Genomic DNA, 25,612 nt, shown 5'->3' with positions numbered 1-25,612 from the left:
CTATAACTCTGAACTATCCTTTTTCATTCAGTGACCACTGTTGCATAGATTAGGCCACCATACCACTGATCTGTAGAAAGCATTATGCCAGTCTATGTATTGTTTACCATTTTATTCCTTCTGCAACTCAATATATTCTTACCACGGTTGCATAGTGAGCAAGGATCCTGGTTTTCTCCGATTTAAAAAGATAAGAGAATATATCTATATCTATCTCTCCTGTAATGATTTGGAGCATGTGTTTTAGGTGGGGGGGGAAGAGATTTTTTTAGTGGGGTGTTTCATTTTAATCATGGAAAATGTGGATTTAGGTAGGGTTACTTTTTTTAAACCAGAAATTGGGGATCTTTTTAAAAACCGGAGAAAACCAGGGTACCTTATAATGAGCAAAAGATTTTCACTGAGGAGTCTCTACTGATGGGCAGGACAGGATTTTGTGTGTCATTAGCAGAGTTCTCAGCAGTTTAGCTATTTTTTCTCCAATAATGATCTTTTATTTGTTAGCAATGCTGAACCTCATCCTCTAGAACATTCTTATTACCCCAACTTGCCTATGATTTTTTTGAAGTTCCTTCTGCAAACGTGACTAAGGTAAAACAAAACACAGAAGCACATCAGCAAGTTGGTCCACTTCACCACCATCACCACTTCCCTCCCCCACCCAAAACACATACTCCAAATCATTGAGAGTCCAGATATATCCTGTAATCTGCTGGCTCCCATGAGCTCTGTGCTGTGATGAAAACTAACATTGGATCCTAATCTTTGCTTGCTGTTTTTTTTTGTTTTTGTTGTTGTTTTTTTAAATCTATGGCAACACCTTGTCTCACCCAGTGTCCAGTTAGCTTCTTCAGCAGCCTCTTGTCAGGGGCATTATTTGAGGCCTTTAAAATCAAGAGAAAAAAGAATTCGCCAAAATGAATTACTTTGATGTTCAAAGAACTCTGGGAGACACTTTCCTTCAGAAAAATCATACTTGTTTGGCCGCATCACTAGATTATTAGAAGGCTATACATAGCACTCTGTATGGCTCCAGGTACACCTTGATATCCCCTATTAAACAGACAGTTTTTCCAACAAACCTAAAAACAAACAAGAACACAAAGACATTTCTAGAACAGGTCAATCACAATCCAAAACTTTTATGATTTTTATTGCCATTGCCCTTGTTCACCAATATACCCTAGGAGGAGGAAAATATGCATCACCCATTCATTTATACCTTAATTTTAAAGTTGTTTCAGGGAAAGGATCTAATTTTATCTGTTAAGTGCAGTTCATACTTGCAGCACTTAACAGGAAGTAAATGGTTTGGAAAGCAAAATAAAATTATTGTTTTAGACTTCAGCTGTACAAAGACTCAAAAAATTAAAAGAGTACTAAATCAATTATGAAAGTTTGGAATTCTAAAGATGTTTCCATCAAGCAAGTTCATAGACTACAACAAATTTTACATATGCCACAATCAGACAGCATGATTCAAAAAAATAAATAAGTAACTGTAGAACTATTGTCTTATAGCCAGTGAAAAATGTCTTAGTGGGATCTGTAACAAGGAAGGAGCCTAGAGCTCCTGTTACTGTTAGGGAGAAACCACCCAGGGGCGTCTCCAGATGGGACATTTCACAGAAGGGACAGCAGTAGAATTGGCTACCAGAAAGAATTATAGGCAATGAGTGCCTACTGCAGCTACTGTAGTAGTATAACACAGCAGGAGCTGTGTGGGCAATAGGAAGTCTGTTGCAGTACTGGCAGCTTAGCAGTAGCACAATAGGTAAAACCCTCCATAGGAGACAAGATACTGTTATAGTAGTGGCCATCAGCAGTAAGCTACCTGAATTCAAAAACACCAGCAGCCAGCTCAGAGAAATCACTTGACCGGGAAGGGGCAGAGTCTGGAAGACAAAGCTGGGATCTGAGCCATGGCAGTCAGTTTGGCCCTGGAGGCCAAACAGGAAAAAGAGTTCTACTAGGAGATGGCTGTTGCTGGCTGACTTACAGAGATCCTGCCAAGCTTGGGAATGAGGAGTTAGGAGTTGAGGGCTGGTAGTCTTCAGAACGGAGAGACTTTGGTAGACAGCCAGTAAGCTGCAAATGTGTGTTATACCAGAGTGCTTACATTCTGTTTGAGTTTGGGTTTGCAAGTGGCTGTAAAGGAAGTGTGTGGAGGCCACAGTAGGGCACCTGAAGGGGCAGACTGAGGTTAACCCACATTGGAGCCCCCAAGGAACATTGTGGTTAACCACAGCAAGGGACTAAGGGTATACCAGTGTTTTGGAGCCCTGTCTGGGGCTGGGCTCAAGATGAAGGCAGCTGGAGACCAAGAGGGCTGGGGGCAGTGGAGGTCCCAGCTGGGCCCTGAACAAGGCAGAGTCAGGGCTAGAGAGCCCAGTGGGGCAAAGATCAGAGGTAGGAGCCCTGCAATAGAGTAAAAGTAAAAAGACTGAGCCAAAGGCCAGGGATCTGCAGCCCAGGAGAGGTGGAGTTTAGAAAATGCAAAGCAGCCAGAAGAAATGTGAGATAACATCAGCCCACAGAGATAATTCATGGTTAACACCTATGACGCGTGGGCATGGCTATAGGGGAGGTCAGAGCCCATGAATAGCCCGTAAGGCAATAGGTGTCCTGGGGAGAATATGTATGGGCAGGAATGTGAGAGCAAGTTTGAAAGCAGCAGGGTCCAAGGGGGGTATCCGCTGGCAAAGAGACAGACCTAGGCTCACTCTAAGGCTCTTGGGCAGACTTGCGAATATCAAGGTGTGGCAGGAAAGAGCAAAGTGGAGAGCAGCTTAAAGGCAGAGCAGGGCAGAAGCCATTCAGCTACCAGGGGGTATCATGGCCACTCCTTAGACACAGTCCTGCTGCAGAGTAGGAGTGGCCAGATTCATAATAGAAAAAACTCTTTCTTTGGACTTTTTTAAAGCTACCCATGTTGTGTTATAATTATCATGGAAAAGAGATTTAAAAAAGGTACAGTATTCACAGACAGTGTATTTTTTCTGTAAAGAAAAGTTGGCTTTATTGACAAAAAAAAGAAGATGCAGTTCAACTTAAGGCAAGTTTATGGTTTCATTTCCCTTCCCTTTGGCTTAACTGTCTGCATGGGGAACTGAATCTACTTCTATGACATGGAAAAGCAGGACTGCTTACTTTTGAGATCTAACCACTGCACTTTTTTGTTTCCTTAAAAAACATGTGACTAACTAGTGGCAAGTTCAGTAGCTGCCCGTTTTTCGACTATCATTACATGGCAATGTTCTTACAAGTCTGTTATTTTGACAGTGAGCCAGCAATAGAAAACATATCTAGGGAAAAAGAAAAACAAAAAACCAACACGCACACCAAGTTGCTATTTTTTTTTTCCCACCTAGTGACTTGCATTTCTCTCTACTGTACAGACAAAGCTTTCCTTTCCTAAAGTTCTGATATCTCAAAATAAATGAAGAGCCTTTAAAAACAAACACACACACTAATTACACACACCAGTTGTTAGTTTTTGGTTTAAATCAGCAAAGACAGGATAAGGGCATCAAGATTTCAGCCTGTGTTTGAACCTCAGTCTGAAGCTTGCTAGCAGTTTCATTCCGTGACTGCTGTAAACTTCTGCCGGGGGGGGGGGGAGTATAAATAATTTTCAGCATGCTTGGTTCTCCAGCTTTTGATTCCTTTAAAAGTGTTGCCCCTCACATGGATTTTGAGAATCAAGAAAGGTTCAAAGAACTAATTCCACCAAAATGAAATACTTGCAACATAAGAATACCCACATTTTAATAGCAAGTTCAATAGCAAAATACATGAGATATAAATGACTAAACAGTACAAATAGGTATATCAAGCAAATCATTAAAATTTATAAAAATGCATATTTATATTAACGTGTACAATCTTAACAATATTTAAAAAACATCAATTTTCAAATGTTTAAGTTCTAAATCTTAAAAAGCTTTAACAGGTGGCTAACCAGTTAGGGAAATTACCTTTTTAAAACCTAGGGGTGTCTATACATGCTCCAGGGCGGTGGCCAGAGAAGAGGGTAGTCCTTAATTACAGGGATTCCAAGAGGTGCTCTAATTAAGGTGCCCACAGCATCATGTGTATTCAGTGTCCCGCACTTCAAAATGGCAGCAGGGACACTTGAACTAAAGCTCATTCGACACTGAATAGATGCGACAGGGAGGCTGCTGGAACACATTAACATGCTCCAGTAGACTCAGTAAATTGAGTTTGCTCACTAATGCCAGGAGCCTGGGCAACAAGCAAGAGGAGCTCATCCTCCTGCTCAGTGCAAAGAATTATGATGTCACTGGGATAACGGAGACCTGGTGGGACTCCACCCACCAGGGTGGGTATAGAGGGCTATACCCTGTACAGGAGGGATCGTGTTGAAAAAAGGGGAGGGGGTGTAGCTCTCTATGTGAAGGAAAGCTGATGTTGGCGACCAGCATGGACAGGTAGAGACCCTCTGGGTAAAAATTCGCGGGGAATACGGCACAGGGGACACAATGGTGGGAGTCTACTACAGACCTCCCACTCAAAGTCCTGAGCTTGACCAGGAGTTCACCCGGGAACTGACTGAGGCCGCTTGCTCCAGGACCTTGGTTGTCATGGGTGACTTCAATTACCCAGACATCTCGTGGGAAGATCACTCAGCAAAATCCGAGCGGTCGCAAAGCTCTCTCCCATGCGTGGATGACCTCTACCTGACTCAAGAAGTCTATGGGCCAACAAGAGGCAAAGCGCTGCTCGACCTGGTACTGGCTACGGGGGACGACCTAATCGGTGACCTAGTGATCGATGGGAAGCTGAGTGACAGCGACCACGAGCTGATCACCTTCACCACCCGCCGTAAAGCTGGCAAGTCAGTCAGCAACACAGAAGTCCCTGACTTCAGAAAAGCAGACTTTGACAAGCTCAAGAGGCTTCTCGGTCAGGCCCTTAGGGACCATGACCCCAGAGAGATGGGAGTTCAAGAAGAGTGGTTGCTTCTCAAGGAAGCGATCCTCAATGCACAAGCTAAATCTATTCCAAACACGGAGGAAAGGCAGCAAGAAGGCACAGCAGCCTCCCTGGCTCTCCAGGGACCTAGCGGACCTCCTGCGGCTAAAAAGGAAAGCCTACAAAGGATGGAGGACAGGATTCACCTCCAAGGAGGATTATTCTGCACTGGTCCGGTCCTGCAGGGAGCAAACCAGGAAAGCCAAGGCTGCAACTGAACTCCAACTAGCTTCAAGCATCAAGGACAACAAAAAGTCCTTTTTCAGCTATGTGGGGAGCCGGAGGAAAAGTAAGGGCAATGTTGGATCCCTGCTAAACCAGATGGGGCAACTGACGCCCAGGAAAAAGCCAACCTATTAAATAGGTACTTTGCGTCAGTCTTTCATCAGTCCCATGGGACGCCCATGCCTGCTATGGGACAGGGAGATCCGGGTGATGGGGATCCCCTACCCTCCATAAATGCTGACCTCGTGAAGGAACACCTTGAGAAGCTGGATACCTTCAAGTCAGCTGGCCCTGACAATCTGCACCCCAGGGTACTCAAGGAGCTGGCGAGCGTCATAGCCCAGCCCCTGGCATGGATCTTTGAAAACTCCTGGCCCTCTGGTGTAGTGCCCAAAGACTGGAAGAAGGCCAATGTGGTGCCGATCTTCAAGAAAGGGAGGAGAGTGGATCCGGCTAACTACAGGCCCATTAGCCTGACTTCTATCCTGGGGAAGATCTTAGAAAAGTTTATTAAGGAGGCCATCCTTGAGGGACTGGCCCAGGCTAACATTCTAAAGGGATAGTCAGCACGGGTTTGTTGCGGGTAGGTCTTGTTTGACCAATCTCATTTCCTTCTATGACCGGGTGACCCATCACCTGGACAAGGGAGAAGAGATTGATGTCATATATCTTGACTTCAAAAAAGCTTTTGATCTGGTAGCCCATGATCACCTCTTGGCCAAACTGGCCAGTTGTGGCCTTGGCTCCACCACGATCCGCTGGCTGGGAAATTGGCTTCGTGGTCAGACCCAGAGGGTTGTAATTGATGGCAGTCACTCATCATGGTGCCCTGTGACCAGTGGGGTCCCTCAAGGCTCTGTCCTGGGACCCATATTGTTCAACACCTTCATTAACGATGTGGGCATTGGAGTCAGGAGTGGACTGGCCAAGTTCGCCGATGACACCAAACTTTGGGGCAAAGCATCCACGCCAGAAGATAGGCGGGTGATCCAGGCTGACCTGGACAAGCTCAGCAAATGGGCAGACAAGAACCTCATGGTGTTTAACACCGAAAAATGCAAGGTTCTCCACCTTGGGAGGAAGAACCTGCAGCTTCCTTATAGGCTCGGCAGTGCTACGTTGGATAGCACTACAGAAGAAAGAGACTTGGGGGTCATCATTGACCACAAGATGAACATGAGCCTCCAATGCGATGCTGCGGCTAGTAAAGCGACCAAAATGCTGGCTTGCATCCATAGATGCTTCTCGAGCAAATCCCGGGACGTCATTCTCCCCTTGTACTCAGCCTTGGTGAGGCTGCAGCTGGAGTACTCCGTCCAGTTTTGGGCTCCACAATTCAAAAAGGATGTGGAGAAGCTTGAGAGAGTCCAGAGGAGAGCCACGCGCATGATCAGAGGTCAGGAAAACAGATCTTATGATGATAAGCTGAGAGGCATGGGACTCTTTAGCCTGGAAAAGCGCAGGCTCAGGGGTGATCTGATGGCCACCTATAAGTTTATCAAGGGTGACCACCAGAATCTGGGAGAACGTTTCTTCACCAGAGCGCCCCAAGGGATGACTAGGTCGAACGGTCACAAACTCCTGCAAGACCGTTTCAGGCTGGACATAAGGAAGAATTTCTTTACTGTCCGAGCCCCCAAGGTCTGGAACAGTCTGCCAGCGGAGGTGGTTCAAGCACCTACATTGAACACCTTCAAGAGTAAATTGGATGCTTATCTTGCTGGGATCCTATGACCCCAGCTGACTTCCTGCCCTTTGGGCAGGGGGCTGGACTCGATCTCCCGAGGTGCCTTCCAGCCCTGATGTCTGTGAAATTTATGATGCATGCTAATTAGCACATGTTGACGACTACATCTGGCAGGTGTATAGGTGCCACAGATTTCAAGAACTAAGTTGCTAAATAGCACTAACCAGCTACACTTGCAAGTGGGCAGTTCGTTAAGAATTATAGTTCAAGACTAAAGAGCAGTAACTCCAAAATGGATAGTTTTTCTACTCTGTTCATTAGCTAATATTATATAAAAATACAAAAACCTCACTTACTGAATAAGATTTAAAAAAAAAAAAATGTGTAAAAGCATTCCTATTAGATGCTACTCTGATTGATATGAATAGGACTATTTTTATTTCCTCTAAGCTTTAGCTTGTCTAAAATTAGTCATTATTATGAAACCATCAGATGTACATAAAGCAATCTTGCAACCTTTACTCCGGTTGTTTCATATACAGTATAACTTCATAAACCCGTCATGCTTGGGACCGAGCACCTGCTGGAAATTTGAAAATTTCGGATGTTTGAAAGTGGCGCAGCAGCCGGTTGCAGAGCGGGGAGGGAGATAGCGGCAGCTGGTCCCAGAGCAGTGGCTGCATGCAGAGGTGCGGCATGGGGTGGTGGATGGCAGTGGCAGCTGCTGCATGCAAGCTTCCCCCTCTGCATCCCGGAGGACGGGGGAGGGAGCGGCAGCTAGTCCCATTGTGGTGGGGAAAGTGCTGGAATTTAGATAATTCTGGATTTTTGATATCCAGATTTATGAGGTTATACTGTATTTTACTTAAGTTTTCCAAAAAGGTTTACACCTTGTAACATGTTCTCACTTGAACATGTCCTTCACCTGTTCTTCTTGTAGCAAAACTACAGTCAAGCAAATAAGGTAACATTGTACTATTGTGTCATTAAACAGCTTAAGACTTACTACAGTCTACATATGGGAGACCCTTTTTGTATATGACCTCATTTTGGTTGTTTGACTCTAAATAAATTTCTTTGAACAACATCCAAGGAAGTCACAACAAGGCCTGTTCTCAACTGGTTTGAAAATGAGGCCCCAACCCAATAATTACTGTTAAGTACTACGATATTTTAGAAGTATAAAATTTACTTTTTTATGGAGTAGTTCCAGCTATATAGTGCATTACAAAGATTTCTTTTTAAGAGTGCTAACTTAAGATACTTAAACTAATGGGATGAAATGTAAACAGTGAATTATATGCTTTCATTTTAGCATTGAGAATTCAAGTCTAACAATTAGAAATGTTTTTGCCATAGCAATGGCATTTCAACTAAATAAATTACTTGCTGTGAAAGTCTACAAGGGATCAGGGGGAGAAGGGACATTCTGTCTCTTGTCAACTTTCTGCCTTCCTACTTTATAAAGTAGGCACAGAGAAATGTACACGAGAGATGAACATAACTGAATGAGTGAACTCTCTATAGGAAGCTAAAAGCCCGAAGAACTGGGGAAGGAAGGGCATGCCTGTTTTTGGCATGTCTGCAGTGGGCATGCCTGTTTTTGTATCTCCAACTGGGCAGAATGCTTGTATGTGCATTGAAGCCTACCATTCAGCAAAGTAGTTAAAGCCATTGGGCACTGAGATGGATTGCTGAATCTGGGCCACAAGTTCTAGGATCTATTTAGCAGAAAAGAAAAATAACTTTTCATTTGATTCTTGGAATTTTTGTTTTGAAAATTTTTTCAACATTTTAAGCCTTTTAAGCTACTTGTCAATTATCAGTAAAATGGACACTTCCATGGAAAAGCCAGTGTGCAATCTGTCATTTTGCTTCACCAAAAAAAGGTTCACTTCCTTTGCTGGAGAGTTGAGAAACCCAACTTCTTTTACAGAGTCCAAGTCAAAACACTGTTCACTACACTATGCCAATACTATAAAAGACTGTTAATGTGTTGCTCCATGTTTGACTTGGGCTTCTCTTATCAGTAGCTGATTGTTATGCAGTTTGGACTCTTCCTGACCATAAAAACTGGGTTCGTTCAGAGCAAATCATGCTCTAGTAAGCACTGCAGGGTGTGCAGATATGCATCCAGCTGTACGTGCAAAAGTGACTCAGAACACCAGCAATTAAGTCAAGAGAGAAGAAATGTGCACTTAATCTTACAGTCAAAATGATCTGCAAGGATCCTGATTTTCTCCAATTTAAAAAAAAAATCCAATTGTCAGCTTAAAAAAAAAAGTTATCCCAAATCCACATTTTTCCCTGATTAAAATTAAACACCACTATATATCTCTCTATATATATTAGTGGTGTTTCATTTAAATCATGGAAAAATGTGATATGGGGTTCCTTTTTTTTAAGCCAAAAACTGGGGATTTTTTAAAATCAGAGAAAACCATTCCTGATAATCAGTTATACCAGTTAATTCACAGCACTCCATCACTTCATACTTTAATGCTTCCCTATTTTTTCCCCAATGGCGTAAAATAGCGCTGAGATATCTGTACTAAAAGGAGACTTTTTTGTTTTGTTTGTACTCAATTATTAGCATGGTAAGTGTTGAATTCTGCACTTTTGCCAGGAGCAATGATGCTGCTGAGAGAGAAGAATTACACATGTGCACATACGCAATCCTACACCTCTTCTTTGCCCTTTTCTTCCTAAATTTTTTCTACTTTGTATATTAACTTTTATTTTCATCATAAACTCTTGTAGTGTTATGCACTACCAGTACTAACATAACATTACAAGTACTATGTGTTTGGAGGCATTACAATACTACTGTTGATACTACTACACCAGTTTACTGTTGATATCTGTACTGCAAGAGTTATTACAAATAGGAAAGACAAGGCAAAAAAGATACTTCAAGAAGCTGAATATTTCAATGAAACAAATTACAGATATTCCAGAACCTCATTGTTGCTGGATACACAAAACAATGTGGCTGCTAAACATATCTGGGGAAGTCTACGAAGAAGCTACATGCCTTTCTGTCCAACACTGCCCAATGGTCCAAGCTTATCTGGCCTTCAGAATAGACTGCTGCCACGTGTTTTACCCAAGGATGAAAAATCCCATCTTAATGCTTCCATTGACCTAGGAAGCAATAACCCACTTATTTAAACACCCTCATCTCTTCTGATGACCCCCAGAGAAGTGTACAGTTTAATATACTGCCTCTTTCCAGTCCCAGGTCAAATTGGAAAAAAAAAAAAAAGTTGGTAGTAATTTTTGAGATCCTACAAGAAATGCTGTCATTCTCTCCAGTCTCTTCTATTTCTATTTTATCTTTTACTGTTGATTCTTACTCATCTCAACCCCTGCTCTTATTTGCGAAATACTCAGATACGAGACATCTCTACTATAAAAACACAACCAAAAAGAAAGAGGAACACAAGTGCACGGGGCCCAGTTATGGTGAGGAGGTTAAGAGTCAGATAGAAATCAAATAATACCTAGAGTACTGGTTCCGAAAATATATCAGTTAAGCATAAGGAAAATGATTTTTAGAGCAGGTAATGGAACAAACTGCAAGAGAAAGGTTTAAACTCAGCTTCATGGTGAACTAACTCACTTGATATTCATCCAACAGAGATAAGGGGAAACCATACTGAGATAAGAAAACAGAAATAGAAATAAGCTTGTAACCTAGAAGATTCTAGGTAAGTGTTAAGGCTCCAGTCTAGGTGCTGCAAAAACTAAGCTACCATTTAAGCTAGCCCTGGTCCTTTTATGGAACAGCTGGAAACTTAGGAGTTGCAAAGGTGAGTACTTAGAAGAAAAACTGCATTAAGTCACTCAAAAGTCGCCATTCTAACTGTAAATTAGGAAGTATAGAGGTGGGAGTCCTTTGGAAATCCTTAAAGTTCTTTGCAATCCTCAACTATGAAGACCAGAATGTAACATGTGGGGTAAAAATAATGCATAACATGCTTGTAAATCCAGAGAAAGACAGGAAGCAGCAGGATCACACTGCAAAGAATAATTAGAAACTCAAATTTAACTGTAATTTTTCTACTGAAATGGACTGTTAATCACCTGCTGGTTATCTGCTATGAAAGGCTCACAACGCTGCCACTACAATGCTCTTCAGTGCCACAATTAATTGGTTAGTTCATAACTAACTTTGCTTTTCCCTTCTTTAAAAAAGAAAAACAAGTTGCAGAAAATAAAAAAGCCCAAATTGCATACAGCTATTTATTGCATGAAATCATGATCTTTGTATTCTGTTATGCAGCAGATAAAATACAAATGTAGCATAACAAAACAATCCAGTAGTGTCACTCACTTCAGCAGCTATTTTCCAGAGGATTTTTTCAGCACTTTCTTGTCTAGACACAGTTTAGCAAGAGGTGCTTGATCATTATATAGATGAACAGAATACTGATTGCACTGATAATGAAACACAGAAAGGCACAGTTTACTGCTTTCAGTGACAGTCCTGTCAAAAAGTTCTTAAATCCTACAGAAGGTGTCCCCACTGATTTTGCCCTAGGCACAGAACAGCATTTACAAAACTTAAGTGTTGGGTGACGCTGTAGCTGTGATGGTCCAGGAAAAATACAAGCAGCACAGATTTTTGTGGGTGATATCCCTCCCAACAATACATTTGGTCCAATAACAGAGATCACCCAAAAAATCCTTGAATATTCAACTTTGCGTCATTTTTTCAAACCAATTATTCTGACCACTGCATACATCTGATCCCTGAAAATACGCTGCAGAAGGTAGCAATTTAGTAGCTTTTTACCAAGTACAAGTGCTGGGATCTCTCCAGTTTCTGCCACAAACGAACATCCAGCCATATACAGGGAAAACTGGTTTTGACCACTATCAGAACTAGAACAAACTGAAGAAGTAGAGCAAGTGTTGCCCTCTATGTGCCCCCCGCACCTCAACTTCAATTGCAACATCTGTTGTAAGCCATGACAAGATCAGCAGTAAGTGCTTTAAAAACAAAAAAACCCCAAACCAATAACCCCCCAGCCCCCCCAAAAAACCGCCATGCATGGGACTATCAGAAATACAGATTGCTTCAGACTCCCATTTGCCTCCAAACTAGTTACATTACAGCATCGGCCAAAAGCGTGCTTGGCACCCGATATATGGGAAGAGAGAACCCGGGTCACAGACTCAAAGCGGAGGAGAAGCGTCCCACTGAGCGTGGTAGCAAGGGGCCTATCACATACTTGAAACACAACACATCTCCTAGACTGGGGACAAGCCAGCCTGCTGCGTGCGTGCCACAAGTGAAGCAGGCAGCCCTCCACGTGGCAGGCTGTGGACAAGGGCTACAGTAGGGAACAGAGTAGCGGAGAGGGCAGGGGAGCACCGAGCATACAGCAAGTTGGAGAGGAAGCAGCGGTGGGCCTGGTAGGCGGCACCGCGCAGGGAGCTGCAAGCGGAGCAGCAGATAGGCCAGGGGAAAGAGGGGCATTGGGGAAAGGCCCCAAAGGTCGCCCCCCAGTTAAGCTACATCCCAGCCTGTAACCTCCGCCCTGTCCCAGCAGCCCTGCGCAGGGCCGGGGCAGTAGCGGTGCGGAGCGCCCCGCGCCCCCGGGCGGACCTGCGGTGTCCCAGACGGAGATGTGATATGGCCCCCACTGCTTGAGGTAGAAGGCGCCGCCCACGGTGCTGAGCGTGTCCTGGAAGCGCCGCTCCATGTAGCGGTGCAGCAGCGACGTTTTGCCCACGTTCATGTCCCCCAGCAGCACCACCTTCCCGTCCGGCTTCTTCATGCTGCGCTGCCCCCGGGCAGAGCCGCTCAGCCCCGCGCCGCCATCGCCCGTGCCCCGCGGGCGCTGCAAGTTTGCAGGCGCCGGGCTGCGCCGCCGCGGCCGCGGGAGGACGGAAGAGGAAGCGGCCGGGCCGCAGGAGGGAGCCAGCCCCGCCGCCGGCCCCAGCTCCTCCCCCGCCCGGCCGCTCGGGGGAAAGCTGGTCTCTTCTATTAGACCGGCGAAAACAGCTGGACAAAATCGTTCGTTCCCGGCTTTCAGGTACGAGCACCCCTTTGTCAGCGGCTGTGCCGGAAAGTTTGCAAAGAAGTAGTTTGCCGACTCTTTTAATCAAAGGGACCGGATTCACCCCCAGACCCTTGTCTGCAAAATGTACCGCGGTTTTCCAGGTAGCTAATTGACGCGGCACATGCAAAACCCTCGTCACGCTCAGGGAGTCTTCGCTAACTTGTGAGTGGGTTGTTAGTACTTGCTTATGGCTGCTTGCCTCAAAAGAAAGACGGTTTTCGACGTGGATGACCCAGTTCTCGCTCACTGGGGACTTAGTGTGAGGAACAGAAAATCAAGACGACGACACCTTAGTAATATGTTTCCAGTTTTCAGCAAATTATTATTTGCTGAAAAGTAATCATTTGCTGAATACTAGTTTTTCAGCAAATGCAATCATTTTGAGCTCCCAATACAATATGTTCATATTTCAGAGCTGGCAATGCCTGAGGGCTTCCAAGGCATATCCCAGGCCAGGCAAGGGTGCGCTTACCTTGCTTTTCCGGGACAGGAGTTGAGGAGAGCTCAGGGCTTGAGACCAGGGACATGCAGGGCTGAGGGGCTTAGCAAGAAAGGGTGACCCCTGCTGGGCTGAAGACACTGAGGGAGGCAGGGCCCTGTGGAGAAAAGGGGGCAGGATGGAAAGCAGGTATAAGATTTGCATTGGAAATTAAGGTTCCCTGTAGGGCAGTCTTCATTTTTAACCACTCCTAGTGCAGCCTTGACTCTCTTGAGCCTCTTCTGGCAGCACAGGACAGTGGCTGCCCAGGTTCCCCCACTTCAGCTGGGCCAGGTTAGGTAGGGTGTTAGGGCTGCATTGTGTTAAGGTTGAGCAGTAGATTTATGTAGAGGTTAGATTATGGGTTTGTACAGGTTGGTTTAGATAGGGATGAGCCTGCCTGCTTATGCAGGGGGTCGGACTCGATGATCTCTTGAGGTCCCTTCCGACCCTAGCATCTATGAATCTATGCCTCAGGCAGGGGCCTGGACTAGATGACCTCTACTGCAGTGGCTCTCAACCTTTTTTGTACCAGGATCTATTTGTAAACATTGATGGCCAGTCCTGACCTGGTACCCCTCACACCCAGCCCACTTCTGCCCAGCCCCTCAGTATGTGCGGGGGACAAGCAGCCCCTTGCAGGGGAATCCATTTTTAAAGTATGTTGATCCATTTTTAAAGTTTATTTGCAACCCTTTCCTATATTCTTGCGACCTACTTTTGGCTTATGACCCATGGGTTGAGAAACACTGCTCTAAAGGTCCCTTCCAGCCCTACATCTCTATGCTATGACTCTTTTTATTATTTTGTTTATGTGCTTTGTATCGCGTATCAGACAACAAGGCCCTAATTCCTGCTGAGGTTGCTAAATTCTATTACAGCAGTAGAAATCTTGGGTCATCTTGGGTATGAACCAGTAAAACAGTGATTTACTCCAACCAAGAATCTCTTCAAGTCTTTCCAAGTACTTCATGTACAATTACCTCAGGCAATAGTAAACAGAGGCGAGAGTGCACAGCCTCCAAAAAGAATTAACCTATTTTGAAATCTCCTTCCTGTTCCCACAATTGAAAAACTTTGCTTACCATTCATGCTCTTAATTAAGGGGCTAGATCAGGCAAATTGGGAATCAGGCTGGTATTGTCCATAGCTTTTGGTCCATTTTTACTGTAAAAACTAAGGAAACCTAAAATTTTCTCAGAGGACTAGTGTATGTCAGTTTAAAGCAAGTCTTTCACCTGACTGAAGGTGTTACATTTTTGTGTTACTCCTAGACTGAAAGTGTCTAGATTTGCTGCTTGGAGAACACAGTTCTTTAGACAGACCTCAGCTGGGTCTAACACACTTTTTAGCACCATTTCAGCCAATGGAGCTTGTGGTAGAAGGCCACCTCTATTTCTCCCCAAAAATTCTGCTCTGTGACAGTTTAGTTAGGGTGGGCCCAGCAGGGGATACACGCCTTAAAGATAGCTCTTTAGGTAACTGAGCTGGATACATTCCTGAGGGAGTGGGGGAACCTGCTCCCTCTGCCTACCTGACTGGTATCACATACCTGGGTGATGTGCTTGCTTCCTGGTGGGCTAGAGTCTGCCCAGCAACTAGTGATGTATTTCATATTGGTTGGCTGACAGCCAACAGGTGCTGGCCTCCATTGGACCAGGTAAATGTGGTCACAAGGGCTATATAAGTCAAGGACTGCCCAGGAGGAAGGGGTGACAGCCATGAGAACAGCTCTTCTCTCTCTCTGAGCCTAACCATCTGAAACTTGCTTTCTCTCTCAAAACTCATGATCAATGAACTGCTTGCCTCCAGAGGGAATCCCCACCTGCCTCTGGATGATACTTGTGAGTAAGCTACCTGAGATCTAATGAGATATATAGCTTGCAGTAATTCAGATGCGTGACCAAAGGCTACCCAGCCAGGGAAGTTTGCTCTATGGGAGTTCTCTGATATTGCTCTACCCTGTACCCTACTCTAACCCTACCCTTTGTAACCAATAAAGTTCTCCTTTGTACCTAGTGTGAGAGAATTATTGGGAGTGGGTCTAGATTATGCCTTGGGGTCCCCTTGGTTCAGCTAACTAATGGAGATCACTACTTGTGCTTCTAACTGAGGGAAGCATCCCAAGTTCTTGAAGTGAATCAAGTACCCTCGAGGGCTACTAGACCTGTTTCCCAGGGTGCACAGAGCCAGAATCAAGCCCAGCCCTGGGTGATGGCAGTGGAACCCCCAAGCTAGTGGGTGTGCTCCAGGAAGGGGGTCGGCCAAACGTGAGGCACCCCCAGGGAGGCACTCAGAGCCTAGAAGGTGGTCAGGTCCAGTGAGGTGGGTAGCTCGATGCAGGAGCACCCCCTACTGGCCCGCCACAGAGCTACTTATATTAAGCTGAGGATCTGGTGTATCATTTTGGTATGATTAATCTCTCCATCCCTGTTTTCTTACAAGGAAAGCATGGCAAGGCCATTGGCTACAAAAATTGTACCGATGATGGAGGAAGGGGTGCAGTGGGAGGGCAGTCAAGGGATCTTGCTACAAATCTGGTGGTATGAGGTAGAGCCTTGCTCTGGATGCATGGCAAAGGCTGTCTTCCCCACCCTCCACCTGCCAGCTGTAAATGAGTGCCTGGGCCTTCAAGCTAATCAAGTCATAAGTAACTGGATACACTGCCAGACCCTTCACTATCTTGTATACTGTTGGCTACAGTAATTACTATACCATGTTAGCTGATGTGCCATCTAGGTGTCAGCCAGAACTTTGAGCAAGGAATGGATTAGTATGACTACACCATGACAAATGAATCAGCTGTTCCGAAAGGCAGCCTGTGTATTTCTTAGTACATGAGAGAACCAATGTAAACAAGGTCTAGGCTGAGAATTTGAATTCTTTGTTAGGATTATGTGTTTTCATTCTGTCTTTTCAAAAGACAAAGGGTCCATTTACAGTAAGAAATGACTCGCTACTGACCTGTTGTTAATGGTGGGACTCCCCTTGACCACAGCTCAACTGCTAATGTGTGGATGTGACAAAACTATTTCCTACATTAATAGAGAGGCATCATTAATAGTTGGTAGAACATGATCTCAACCTAACACTTTCCATAATGGTACTCCAAATTTGATTCATACAAATGAATAATTTTCACCACACTGGTAGGTCATAACCAGTGTCAGCAATGATCATTTTCCTGATGTAGATGAGAACATGCAGCCTAGATACAAAAGCCAGATCCACAGGTGATGAAATCCCCACAGAGCAAGTCTGGCAAGATTTGGGGATTTCCTGAAAATGATATCAACAAATTGTTGTGATGGTGAATGGTTTCTGTAAGTCACCTCTTATCAGCTGTCTTCAAATACTTCTTATGCATCATGCCAACCATTACCTTGTACCAAGAATTTGCCATAGTATATTACCCAATATCCAGTTCAGCTAGAGCCTATAGCTAGAAACTGTAGCTTTACAGGCTCTGTTTCAGCCAGTGGTGCAAGATTTTAGATTATTTTGCACCCTCTGGCCAATACTGCCATTTCAAGCCAGCTTCCCTCCTGCATGATTACTGGCCATAAAGCATTAAGATTAGGGTTGGGAAGGACTGTGTAGTAGCATAATTGAGGGGAAACAACAGCCCAGGCACCCTCTTTGTAGGGAGGGTGCCACAACATTAACAACTACTGCAGCAGCAGTTGACCCTACTGCAATCAGTCTGGCAGGAGCCAGCTCTACCATACATACGAACTTGCCCAGCTATGCCCCTGGGGTTTTGAATTAAAATATTTGTAACAGCTCTTTGTGAGAACCCATGAAAGCAGAGGTAACAGGTAACCGTGTAGAAGAGGAAGGTCTTATGAGAACAGTTATGTATACAAGCATCCCTCAGGTAACCCAAAGATTCAATACTGCAGACTGCTAAGAACATAATTCTCACTGACTGCAGAAGATGAGGTTCATTATCCACCTTATGCTTTTACCCAACACTGACGCATGTCCATCAAATACTATCTGATGTTATGTGACAAAATAAGGAAATCAAGGACAAGATTTATGTCTGGCAGTCTAAAATACAAATTGCAGAAGCCAGAATCTCTGACCCAGAAAATCACCGCAACAGAGAGAACTCTCCCTGGTGAAAAATAAAGTATAAATTCATCTCTGATAAGGTTGAAGATCTGGAAAATAGGCACCAGAGGGATAATTTACCCTCCCTGGGGCTCAGGGATGGGGTTGAAGAAGACAACTGTATAAAATTAATCCAGAAATTCATTAAAACCAAACTAAATTTTTCTCCTCATCCAACCGTCCAGAAACAGAATGTGCACAGAGGGCTTTAAGGCAAAGACCACAGAAAGTGACCTTCCCAGAGCTATCAAAATAAAATTTCTCAAATACCAACAAAAATAATTTTTTAGAGAAGACAGAAAACTGAAGAAAAGTTGAAGGAGAAAACATTATGACCTTTCTAGACTTAAGTGCAGAAACACTTATAAAAAGAGAGAGTTGAATCTTCCAGAGAGACCTTGACTATGCTGAATTTCATAGACGTTAAGGCTGGAAGGGACCTCGGAAGGTCATCGAGTCCAGCCCCCTGCCCCAGGGGCAGGAAGTCAATTTAAAAGCTTCCGGTTTTGTACCAATCATTGGTGCTGGCTTTTAGATTTCAAGGAAGATGCAGGATGTTCAATGATTAAAAAAAGATGAAGGAACAAGGAAATATCTAGAACTTTAATCTCCCGTGGAGGAGTCCAGTTCATGAAGCAGAATGAGGTTGAAATGGATGTGGCTGCTTCAGGTAAACTGGAAGAAATGGGTGTGGAGCAATACAATCAATTTGTTACTGTAGTCTGTGTAGGCAAAATCGAAGCTGTAAAAAATTAACCAGACCTAATTTGGAAAGCTGAAGGAGAAGTGAAGGTAACTGCATGTTTACCCAAGATAAACCTGTCTCTGGATGGCCTATCCCAATTGTTAAGTTGTTTGTGGGGGAGAAACACTAGTTTTAGGTATAGCAAATCTACATTAAAAAAGATCCAGTTGGGAGTGGCAGGAAACACTTTGCATGTTATGATTAGCTGAGGTGAAGAAGGAGCTGATCATTCTGGCTCAAAAAGCCTGAGGCTGAATCGATTCAATCCAAGCAGCTTCCTCTCAGCTGCATAGGTTGAACCGATAACCAACTGAACCAATGTTCAGTTTTCAATTGGGAAAGGCAGGGGGAGGCCTGCACAGACCCAGGCCAGTAGGCAGGGGGTGCTAGTGCACATCTCCCAGCGTTCTGGCCATTGCCAGCTCTGCCAAGTGTCCCCAAACCCCTGCCGTCCCCCCACAGGGGGTTAAGGAGCCCCTGTCCAGGTGATGGCCCACCTTGGGGAAGCCACCCCCTTAGGGGTTTCTCCCAGCCTGGGGTCCGCAGCCCAGGCAGCCCTAGGGAGCCAGGGGGATTCACCTCCTCTCTGTTCCCAGCTGCTGATTGCTTCAGTAGCTACCACAGGAAGGAAGGAAAAGAAGTCCCCCAGGTGGGGTGCCTGCCCATGCAGCATGGGGGTACTGGTGAGCCCCTGCCTTGGGGGGCTTCCCCCTACCCCAGCCCAGAGCAGCCCCAGGGAGCAGAGGGGAATTTTTCCCCTCCCCAACCCCAATCTCTTGCCTTAATTGCTGTGAGTCTCGGGGATAGCTCAGGCAGAGGAGGGAATCCCTCTGGTCCCCTGCATTAGTTTTTCTTCAGACTCACAGCACTGGAGGCAAAACTGTGTGTGGAGGAACAGGAGAATTTCACTCTGCTCCCTGAATCTGCCTGAAACTCACAGGGGCCATTCTGGAGGTGAAGAGTCCCCTCAGCTCCCTGGGGCTGCCTCTGGGCTGGGGGCCCTGGGCTGGAGTGGGGGGAAGCCCCTACAAGGCAGGGACTCCCCAGTGGCCCCAAGCTAGGCTGCATGGACAGGCAGCCAGCCTGGAGGACTCTTCCCTCCCTTCTGTGGCAGCTGCTAAAGTACCCACCAAGTGAGAAAGAGGAGAGGGCTGACAGGGTCTGAAAAGCCTGCACCACAGGGGCTTTCCTTCCCCACATGTGTTGTGTAGACCCTGGCTAGGTGGAGCTGGGGCCATAGGCAATGCATACAGGGCACACGGGGGGGCATGTGCCCCCCCGAGTTTGGTTGCCACTGGCCTAGGAGTGGGGGGCAATGGCTGGTGCCCCACTGAGAATGTGGGGGTGCCAAGAGAAGCACCAGCAGCACTTCTGGGTTTGCTGTCAACATTTCTGATCGGCTGCTGGGGGACCCTCTCCCACCCCTGGTCAGCGATCGGCTGCTGGTGCCCCTCCAGGAACAGGAGACACTAGTCACCCATGGTTGGGGCTCTGCCTCCCATCCTGTCCCTATGGGATGACGGACGTAGGCAGGAAGCAGGCTAAGGAGCAGAAAGTGAGGCAGTCCCTGCTCCACTAGAGTAGGCAGCATAGCTCAGGGCTGCAAGGCATCCTGGAATGCTGGTGGACTGTGAGTTAACTTGAACCAGGAAGGGATCTGGGACAGGATTCCATAAACCAATTTGACCTAAATCAGTTAAATCTGATACTACACCCAACCAGGCTTATTTTATAGTTTCATAGTTAGTAGGGCTGGAAGGGACCTGAGCAGATCATCAAGTCCAACCTCCTGCCTTGGCAGGAAAGAGTACTGGGGTCAAATGACCCCAGCAAGGTGTTTGTCTAGCCTTGTCTTAAAGACCCCCAGGTATGGGTCATTTTGGCTAGAGACAGACATTACACAAGCTGGTTTAAGTGATCAGAAGTTGGTTTAAACCTGTAACAGAACAGATGTTCAGTTCACATAAACCAGTTTGAAAATGGCTGAAACCGGCTTGAGATAAACCTGGCTGAATGTAGTATCAGACTTAACTGATTTGGCTCAAACCAGTTTATGCAATGTCTGTCCCAGACCCCTTGCTGGTTTAAGATAAACAAGATACCCCCAGCATCTGGGCATGCTCTCTGGCTGGGTGGGGCTCGCTGTTCTACAGCAGGGCTGGTCCATCCCCTCTGCTACCTAGCTGGAACTCCAGAGACTGCGGACTGCTTTCACCCTCTCCTCACCATTCCCTGCTAAGCAGGAATTTTTCCCTTCTCTCTGCCTTGCTGAGGAGGTGTCTGTGTATTAGCTAACAGACCACATGCTGGCTACAGCCTGTGCTGAATCAACAGGCAGAATCAACAAGTAGCTAATAATGTCCCTCTGTTGTTTTCTTAATTGGGTGATAAACACTGTTATCAATTCATAGATTCATAGACATTAGGGCTGGAAGGGACCTACACAGTTGGCCAGTGCGGAGTACTCCTCCTTTGGGGTGGATCCAGCCTCCCATCCTTTATAGGTCTTTCTTTTTAGACACAGGAGGTCCACTAGTTCCCTGCAGAGCCAGGGGAGCTGCTGTGCCCTTTTGCTGCCTTTCCTCCGAGATGGGATAGACATTACTTGAGCTTGCAGGATCGCTTCCTTGAAGAGCAACCACTCTTCCTGAACTCCCCTCCCCTTTGGGTCGTGGTCCCTTACAGCCTCACCAACAGGCCTCCTGAGCTTGTCAAAGTCAGCTTGCCTGAAGTCGAGACTTCTGCTTTGCTGACTGACTTGCCAGCTTTACGACAGATGATGAAGATAATCAGCCCATGGTCACTGTCTCCCAGCTTCCCTTCGATCATTAGGTCACTGATTAATTCATCCCCTGTTGCCAGTACCAGGTTGAGCAGCCCTTTGCCTCTCATCCATTCATAAGCTTCTTGAGTCAGATACAGGTCATCCATGCACATGAGGAAGCTTTGTGACCATTTGGATGTGGCCAAGTGCACTTCCCGCAAGCTGTCAGGGTAGTTGAAATCTCCCATGGCAACCATGCACTGGGAGCATGCAGCCACAGCGAATTCCAGGTCAAGCTCTTGATTCTTGCTAGGAAGTCTGTAGTAGACCCCCACCATTGTGGCCCCTGTGCCTTGTTCGCCATGAATTTTGACCCAGAGAGTCTCCAGTCATCCCCCTGGGTGCCAGTGTCAGCTTGCCCCTTTTTTCCACACGATCTCTCCTGTACAAGGTATAGCCATCTATACCTGTGGCCTAGTCATAGGTGGAATCCCACAAGGTCTCTGTTATCCCTATGAGATCATAATCCTTTTTGTTTAGCAGGACGACCAGTTCCTCCTGTTCATTCCTCAAGCTCCTGGCATTGGTGTACAGGCAAGTGTCTCATTGGGGGCCCTTGCCTTCCCTACAGATCGCTCTGGGGCTAGGGTAGGGGTGGGTTCCCTTGAGTGCCTTAGCCTGCTGGGTTTACAAAAGCTGCCCAGTGGGCTTGCAGTGGGAGTACTCCCCCCATCCCCCAGTGGGCTCAGTTTAAAGCCTGGTTGAGCAGGTCAGCCAGTGTGGCTGAGAAGAGCCTCCTCCCCAGCGGAATGAGGTGGAAGCCATCTCTTCCCAGTGGCCCACTGCCTCCCTCACCAAAGACCAGCCTGTGATCATGGAAGCCAAAGCCTTCACAATGACACCAGCACCACAGTCTCTGGTTGACTACCTCAACCTGTCTCTCCCTCCTCAGCCCATGACCCACAACTAGGAGGAGTGAAGAAAAGGCCACCTGTGTCCCCAACCCCCTAAACTCCTGCTCCCAGAGCCCTGTAGTCTCTCATAACCCAGCTGGGATTGCTCCAAGCCACATCATTCATGTCATTCCCTGCTGGGCTAGTCAGAGCTCCTGCTGGATCCTGGCCATGCCCCCCTCAGCTCCATGCTGTGAAAGGAAGGGAGGGCTGCTCTAGCACCCCCAATCTGAGTCACTGCAGGCATGTGCCTGCATTTCTGGGATGTCTGTCCAGTTACAAAACTAATTTAGCCTAACCAGGTTAGACTAACCTGCAATTCAGGCTCAGGCTTTTTGAATGTCTGTCCCTAGCCTTTGAAAGCAGTTTGTATGCATTGAACTTCTGTTCTGTTACAGGTTTAAACCAGTTTCTGATCATTTAAACTGGATTATGTGTAATTTCTGTCCCTAGCCAAGGCCTAAGAGTGGAACAAATCAATGATGATACTTTTGAATTTGTTTCAAAATATGTGCAAACAGGTTTCTGTTGTTTGTTTTTGTTTGACTTCAGTGTAACTTCTATTACTATGTAATAACTCAAAAGATATGCCTTATAAAGTTTTTCTTATATTGAGGGTGTTTTATTTTGTTGGGAATCTTCAAAGTTGGGGGGGGTTCTTTTTGGTATGTGTTTTGTGTGCACGGGCACCTGTGTCGGGGTGTATTCTGGAGGTGGTTTCCAAGCAAAAAGTGCTTATGAGAGAGAAGAGAGGAAAGAGAAGAGAGACAGGAAGAGAGGACTCACTTGAAAATATTTATCTAAAAATATTTTTTATGATAAAGTTACAGATTCTCTCTTCCCATTCATCCTGGGAATAGATCTATACATCCTGGCACTTTTTCCTGGTCTTCTCTAAGTGCCACCTGTATTGTTCTGAATAGATTGCTTGTAGTGCTGTGAAGATATTGGCACCTTTAAAAAAATCTGGCAACAAGTATTTAAAGAAAAAACAAACATATTGCTGCCAAAAAAAAATTCAAAAGCTTATCCGTAATAATTTAACAGTCAATTTAATAAGAGAATCGGAGCAAAGCCAAATGAGGTACATGGCACAATCATTTTGCAATAAAAACATTTATTCTGATTCAAAGAATGTAAGATTGAATAATATGTAACAGGTGTCAGTATATACAGCTAAGAAGCTTATTGGCACAATCAAACCAAGTAAAATATTTTTTTCTTTATCTGTGATTGAAAAGACACCTCATCCTAGGCATGTCCTTTTTGCCACCTGATTGCCATGCTACAACTATCTAATAACACAAAAAGAAAAACTGTAAAAGGAACTTCCCCTTGAAGATGTAAGTCTATTTAAAAATGAACAGATAGCATAAGACAACTCTATCCTCCTCCTGAGTAAAACCTAATGGACAGTTCCTTTGAGAGAAGTCATCAAGATATTTATGCTGATGGTCACAGCTTGCACCCCCAAAATGCCTTTTGTTGTATTGTTTCATACATATGTTTTCTTATTCTTTTTGATTAACACAACCAAATAATGTTAAAGAAGTATTGAGGGAAAAAGAGAATGTGTGAACATAATGGCTGCACATGAGTTGCACATAAATTTTATTTTCTTTTTTCAGGTGTTTTCTTGGTCCCTTGAAATATGGGGTTGCAGACAACGTTTTATTATTATAGGGATACTCAAAGCACTGTACTTTCAGTATGGATCTTACATTTATATATAGCATCTTTTATCTGCATTATGGCAACCTGAAGTGATAAAAAAAATATTAGATCAACTTTAAAAAAAAATCACACATTTAAATAAAATAAATATTTGTGTTTCTTCGTATTTGCCGTCTAGTTTCAGAATCTCAATCTTTAGGTGACACCTCTAACACATTTTCAAGCTTTCTTAACCACAATTAAGAACAAATGTTTCCATTTTTATTTTAAAAAATGAACATTTACACAGTTGCTTCATTTCAGGAGTTGGGCTTTGAAAACGCAATGAAAATATTGTGAAAATTAGCAATACTGCATCTGGAAGACTTCCAAAGCACTGCAGAACTTCACTATCAAACCTCCAATATGTAAGCCAATACACCAGTTGTTTCCAAAAGTATCCTTCTAAGTATCCTGTCCCTCTCTGGATAGCAGTTGACATTTAAGCCAATAGTGCATGTCCACAATTCTCCTCTACCATTTCTCCTGGACTGTCCTAATGCATTTCGGAGTATTAACGTTAGAATACCAGTTGGCTTCCTCTGGTTTTCAATAGGCTTTGAATAAACCAAAGCTCTTCCTGTACTAGTAAAAAAAACTGTTAGCCACAGCTATGCTTACTGAAAACTGCTAAGTTTAATACCCAGTTTGGGACTGTACTGTGTCCCAGGAATCCATCATCATGGACCTGTTGAAAAAAGATTTTTCTAAATTAGAATACATACATGCACAAATTCATAAACCACTAAACAGAAGTATTCTCACTTACCAACCCCCAAATAGCCATAATTATTATAATGCTGTCACAGCACACTCTGAAAAGCCATAAAGTTTAAGCAAACCTGACCCATTCAACACATGGCCACCATAATCTAGATATACAAGCATCATGCAGGACCTCCCCTCTGCATAAAACCTTACAGACTAGCAGAGTTTCTGCAGCTAAAAAACAAGAGTTAATCCTTGTTCTTCTTTTGAGTTTGTTCTGCAGTTCTGTTGTCAGTTATGTACTGGTTTTTTTCCTACAGGGCTTTTGCCTCATTCAGTGCAGATAATGGATGATCCTCATTAAATTAAAGTATGAACTACTTCACAGTGTAGCCTACAGTCTGATTTCTCTGAATACTTGGCATTGTATAGCATATCATGTGTTACATGAGTTAATGTGTACAGAGCAGAGCCTCCCTGACCTCAATAGCAGTTTTGAGTGCTCCACAGGTCTGCAAAGTAGACCCTAGGTGTCTCATCCGGGTGCCCAGAAGATGAGTATGAGTAATAGTGTCCACCTGCAAAAACATTAGATTACATGACAGTGAGCATCACAGAGGGCAGAGGCAGAAGTAGGGATAGATTTACGCTCTTTTTTGGGTATCATTTATTTAGCGCCTTCATCACAGTCTTTGCATCTACTGTGATAAATGAGGCAGGGTCTCAGTCATAGAACTGTAGAAAATTAGGGTTGGAAGGGACCTCAGGAGATCATCTAAGCCAACCCCCTGCAGAACTCTGATTTGTTCCCAGAGGACCTTCTATTCGATATGTTGAAGGAGGTTCTGAGAATAAAATAGTAAGTGTTCATGTAATTGAAGACTGTATCATAAAAGCAACTTACATTATGGTACTTCCTAACATTTAAGTGTTTTACAGCTTCAGAATGACTATCAAGGGGAGATTTTTATACATTGTTTCCTAGAGTTTTTCAAAAACTTAAAAATTGGGAGGGGGGGAGGAGGGAAATCATCCCTTAACCAGAGTAACCCTTTACTTCACAGAAGTTAGTAGCAGGGCTGGGAATCTTTAGCGTAATTGGTAGCAGCAGCAGGTCCACATTCTAGTATGGAAACATGCAGTTCGCCAGTAGCTTT

General features: G+C 44.8%; 1 protein-coding gene and 1 long non-coding RNA gene across 3 annotated transcripts in view; one reads left to right on the top strand and one right to left on the bottom strand.

Annotated features, from left to right (window-relative positions):
- The window catches only part of RAB20 (RAB20, member RAS oncogene family), a 50,869-nt gene extending 37,346 nt beyond the window's left edge, over nt 1-13,523 (bottom strand). Inside the window, exon 1 of one of the 2 annotated variants that reach the window (XM_090022307.1) lies at nt 13,451-13,523. In XM_090022307.1, coding sequence (XP_089878433.1) covers nt 13,451-13,505 — 55 coding nt within the window. In that variant the 5' untranslated portion in view covers nt 13,506-13,523. Of the gene's footprint in view, nt 1-12,521; nt 12,817-13,450 lie in introns of those variants that run through there. The other variant, XM_090022300.1, reaches the window with a different exon arrangement.
- On the top strand, nt 12,883-24,830 carry LOC149874755 (uncharacterized). The gene is made up of 3 exons (XR_016438517.1): nt 12,883-12,951; nt 24,012-24,115; nt 24,776-24,830. It is a non-coding gene; the product is annotated as an uncharacterized LOC149874755 (long non-coding RNA).
- Nucleotides 24,831-25,612: the final 782 nt, after the last annotated feature.

Source organism: Crocodylus siamensis, chromosome 1 (genome assembly GCF_052110815.1).
Source record: "Crocodylus siamensis isolate JL-2025a chromosome 1, ASM5211081v1, whole genome shotgun sequence".
NCBI classification, from domain to species: Eukaryota; Metazoa; Chordata; order Crocodylia; family Crocodylidae; genus Crocodylus; species Crocodylus siamensis.
The sequence above is the reverse complement of the archived record's forward strand: the minus strand, read 5'-3'. Positions and strand labels throughout refer to the sequence as shown.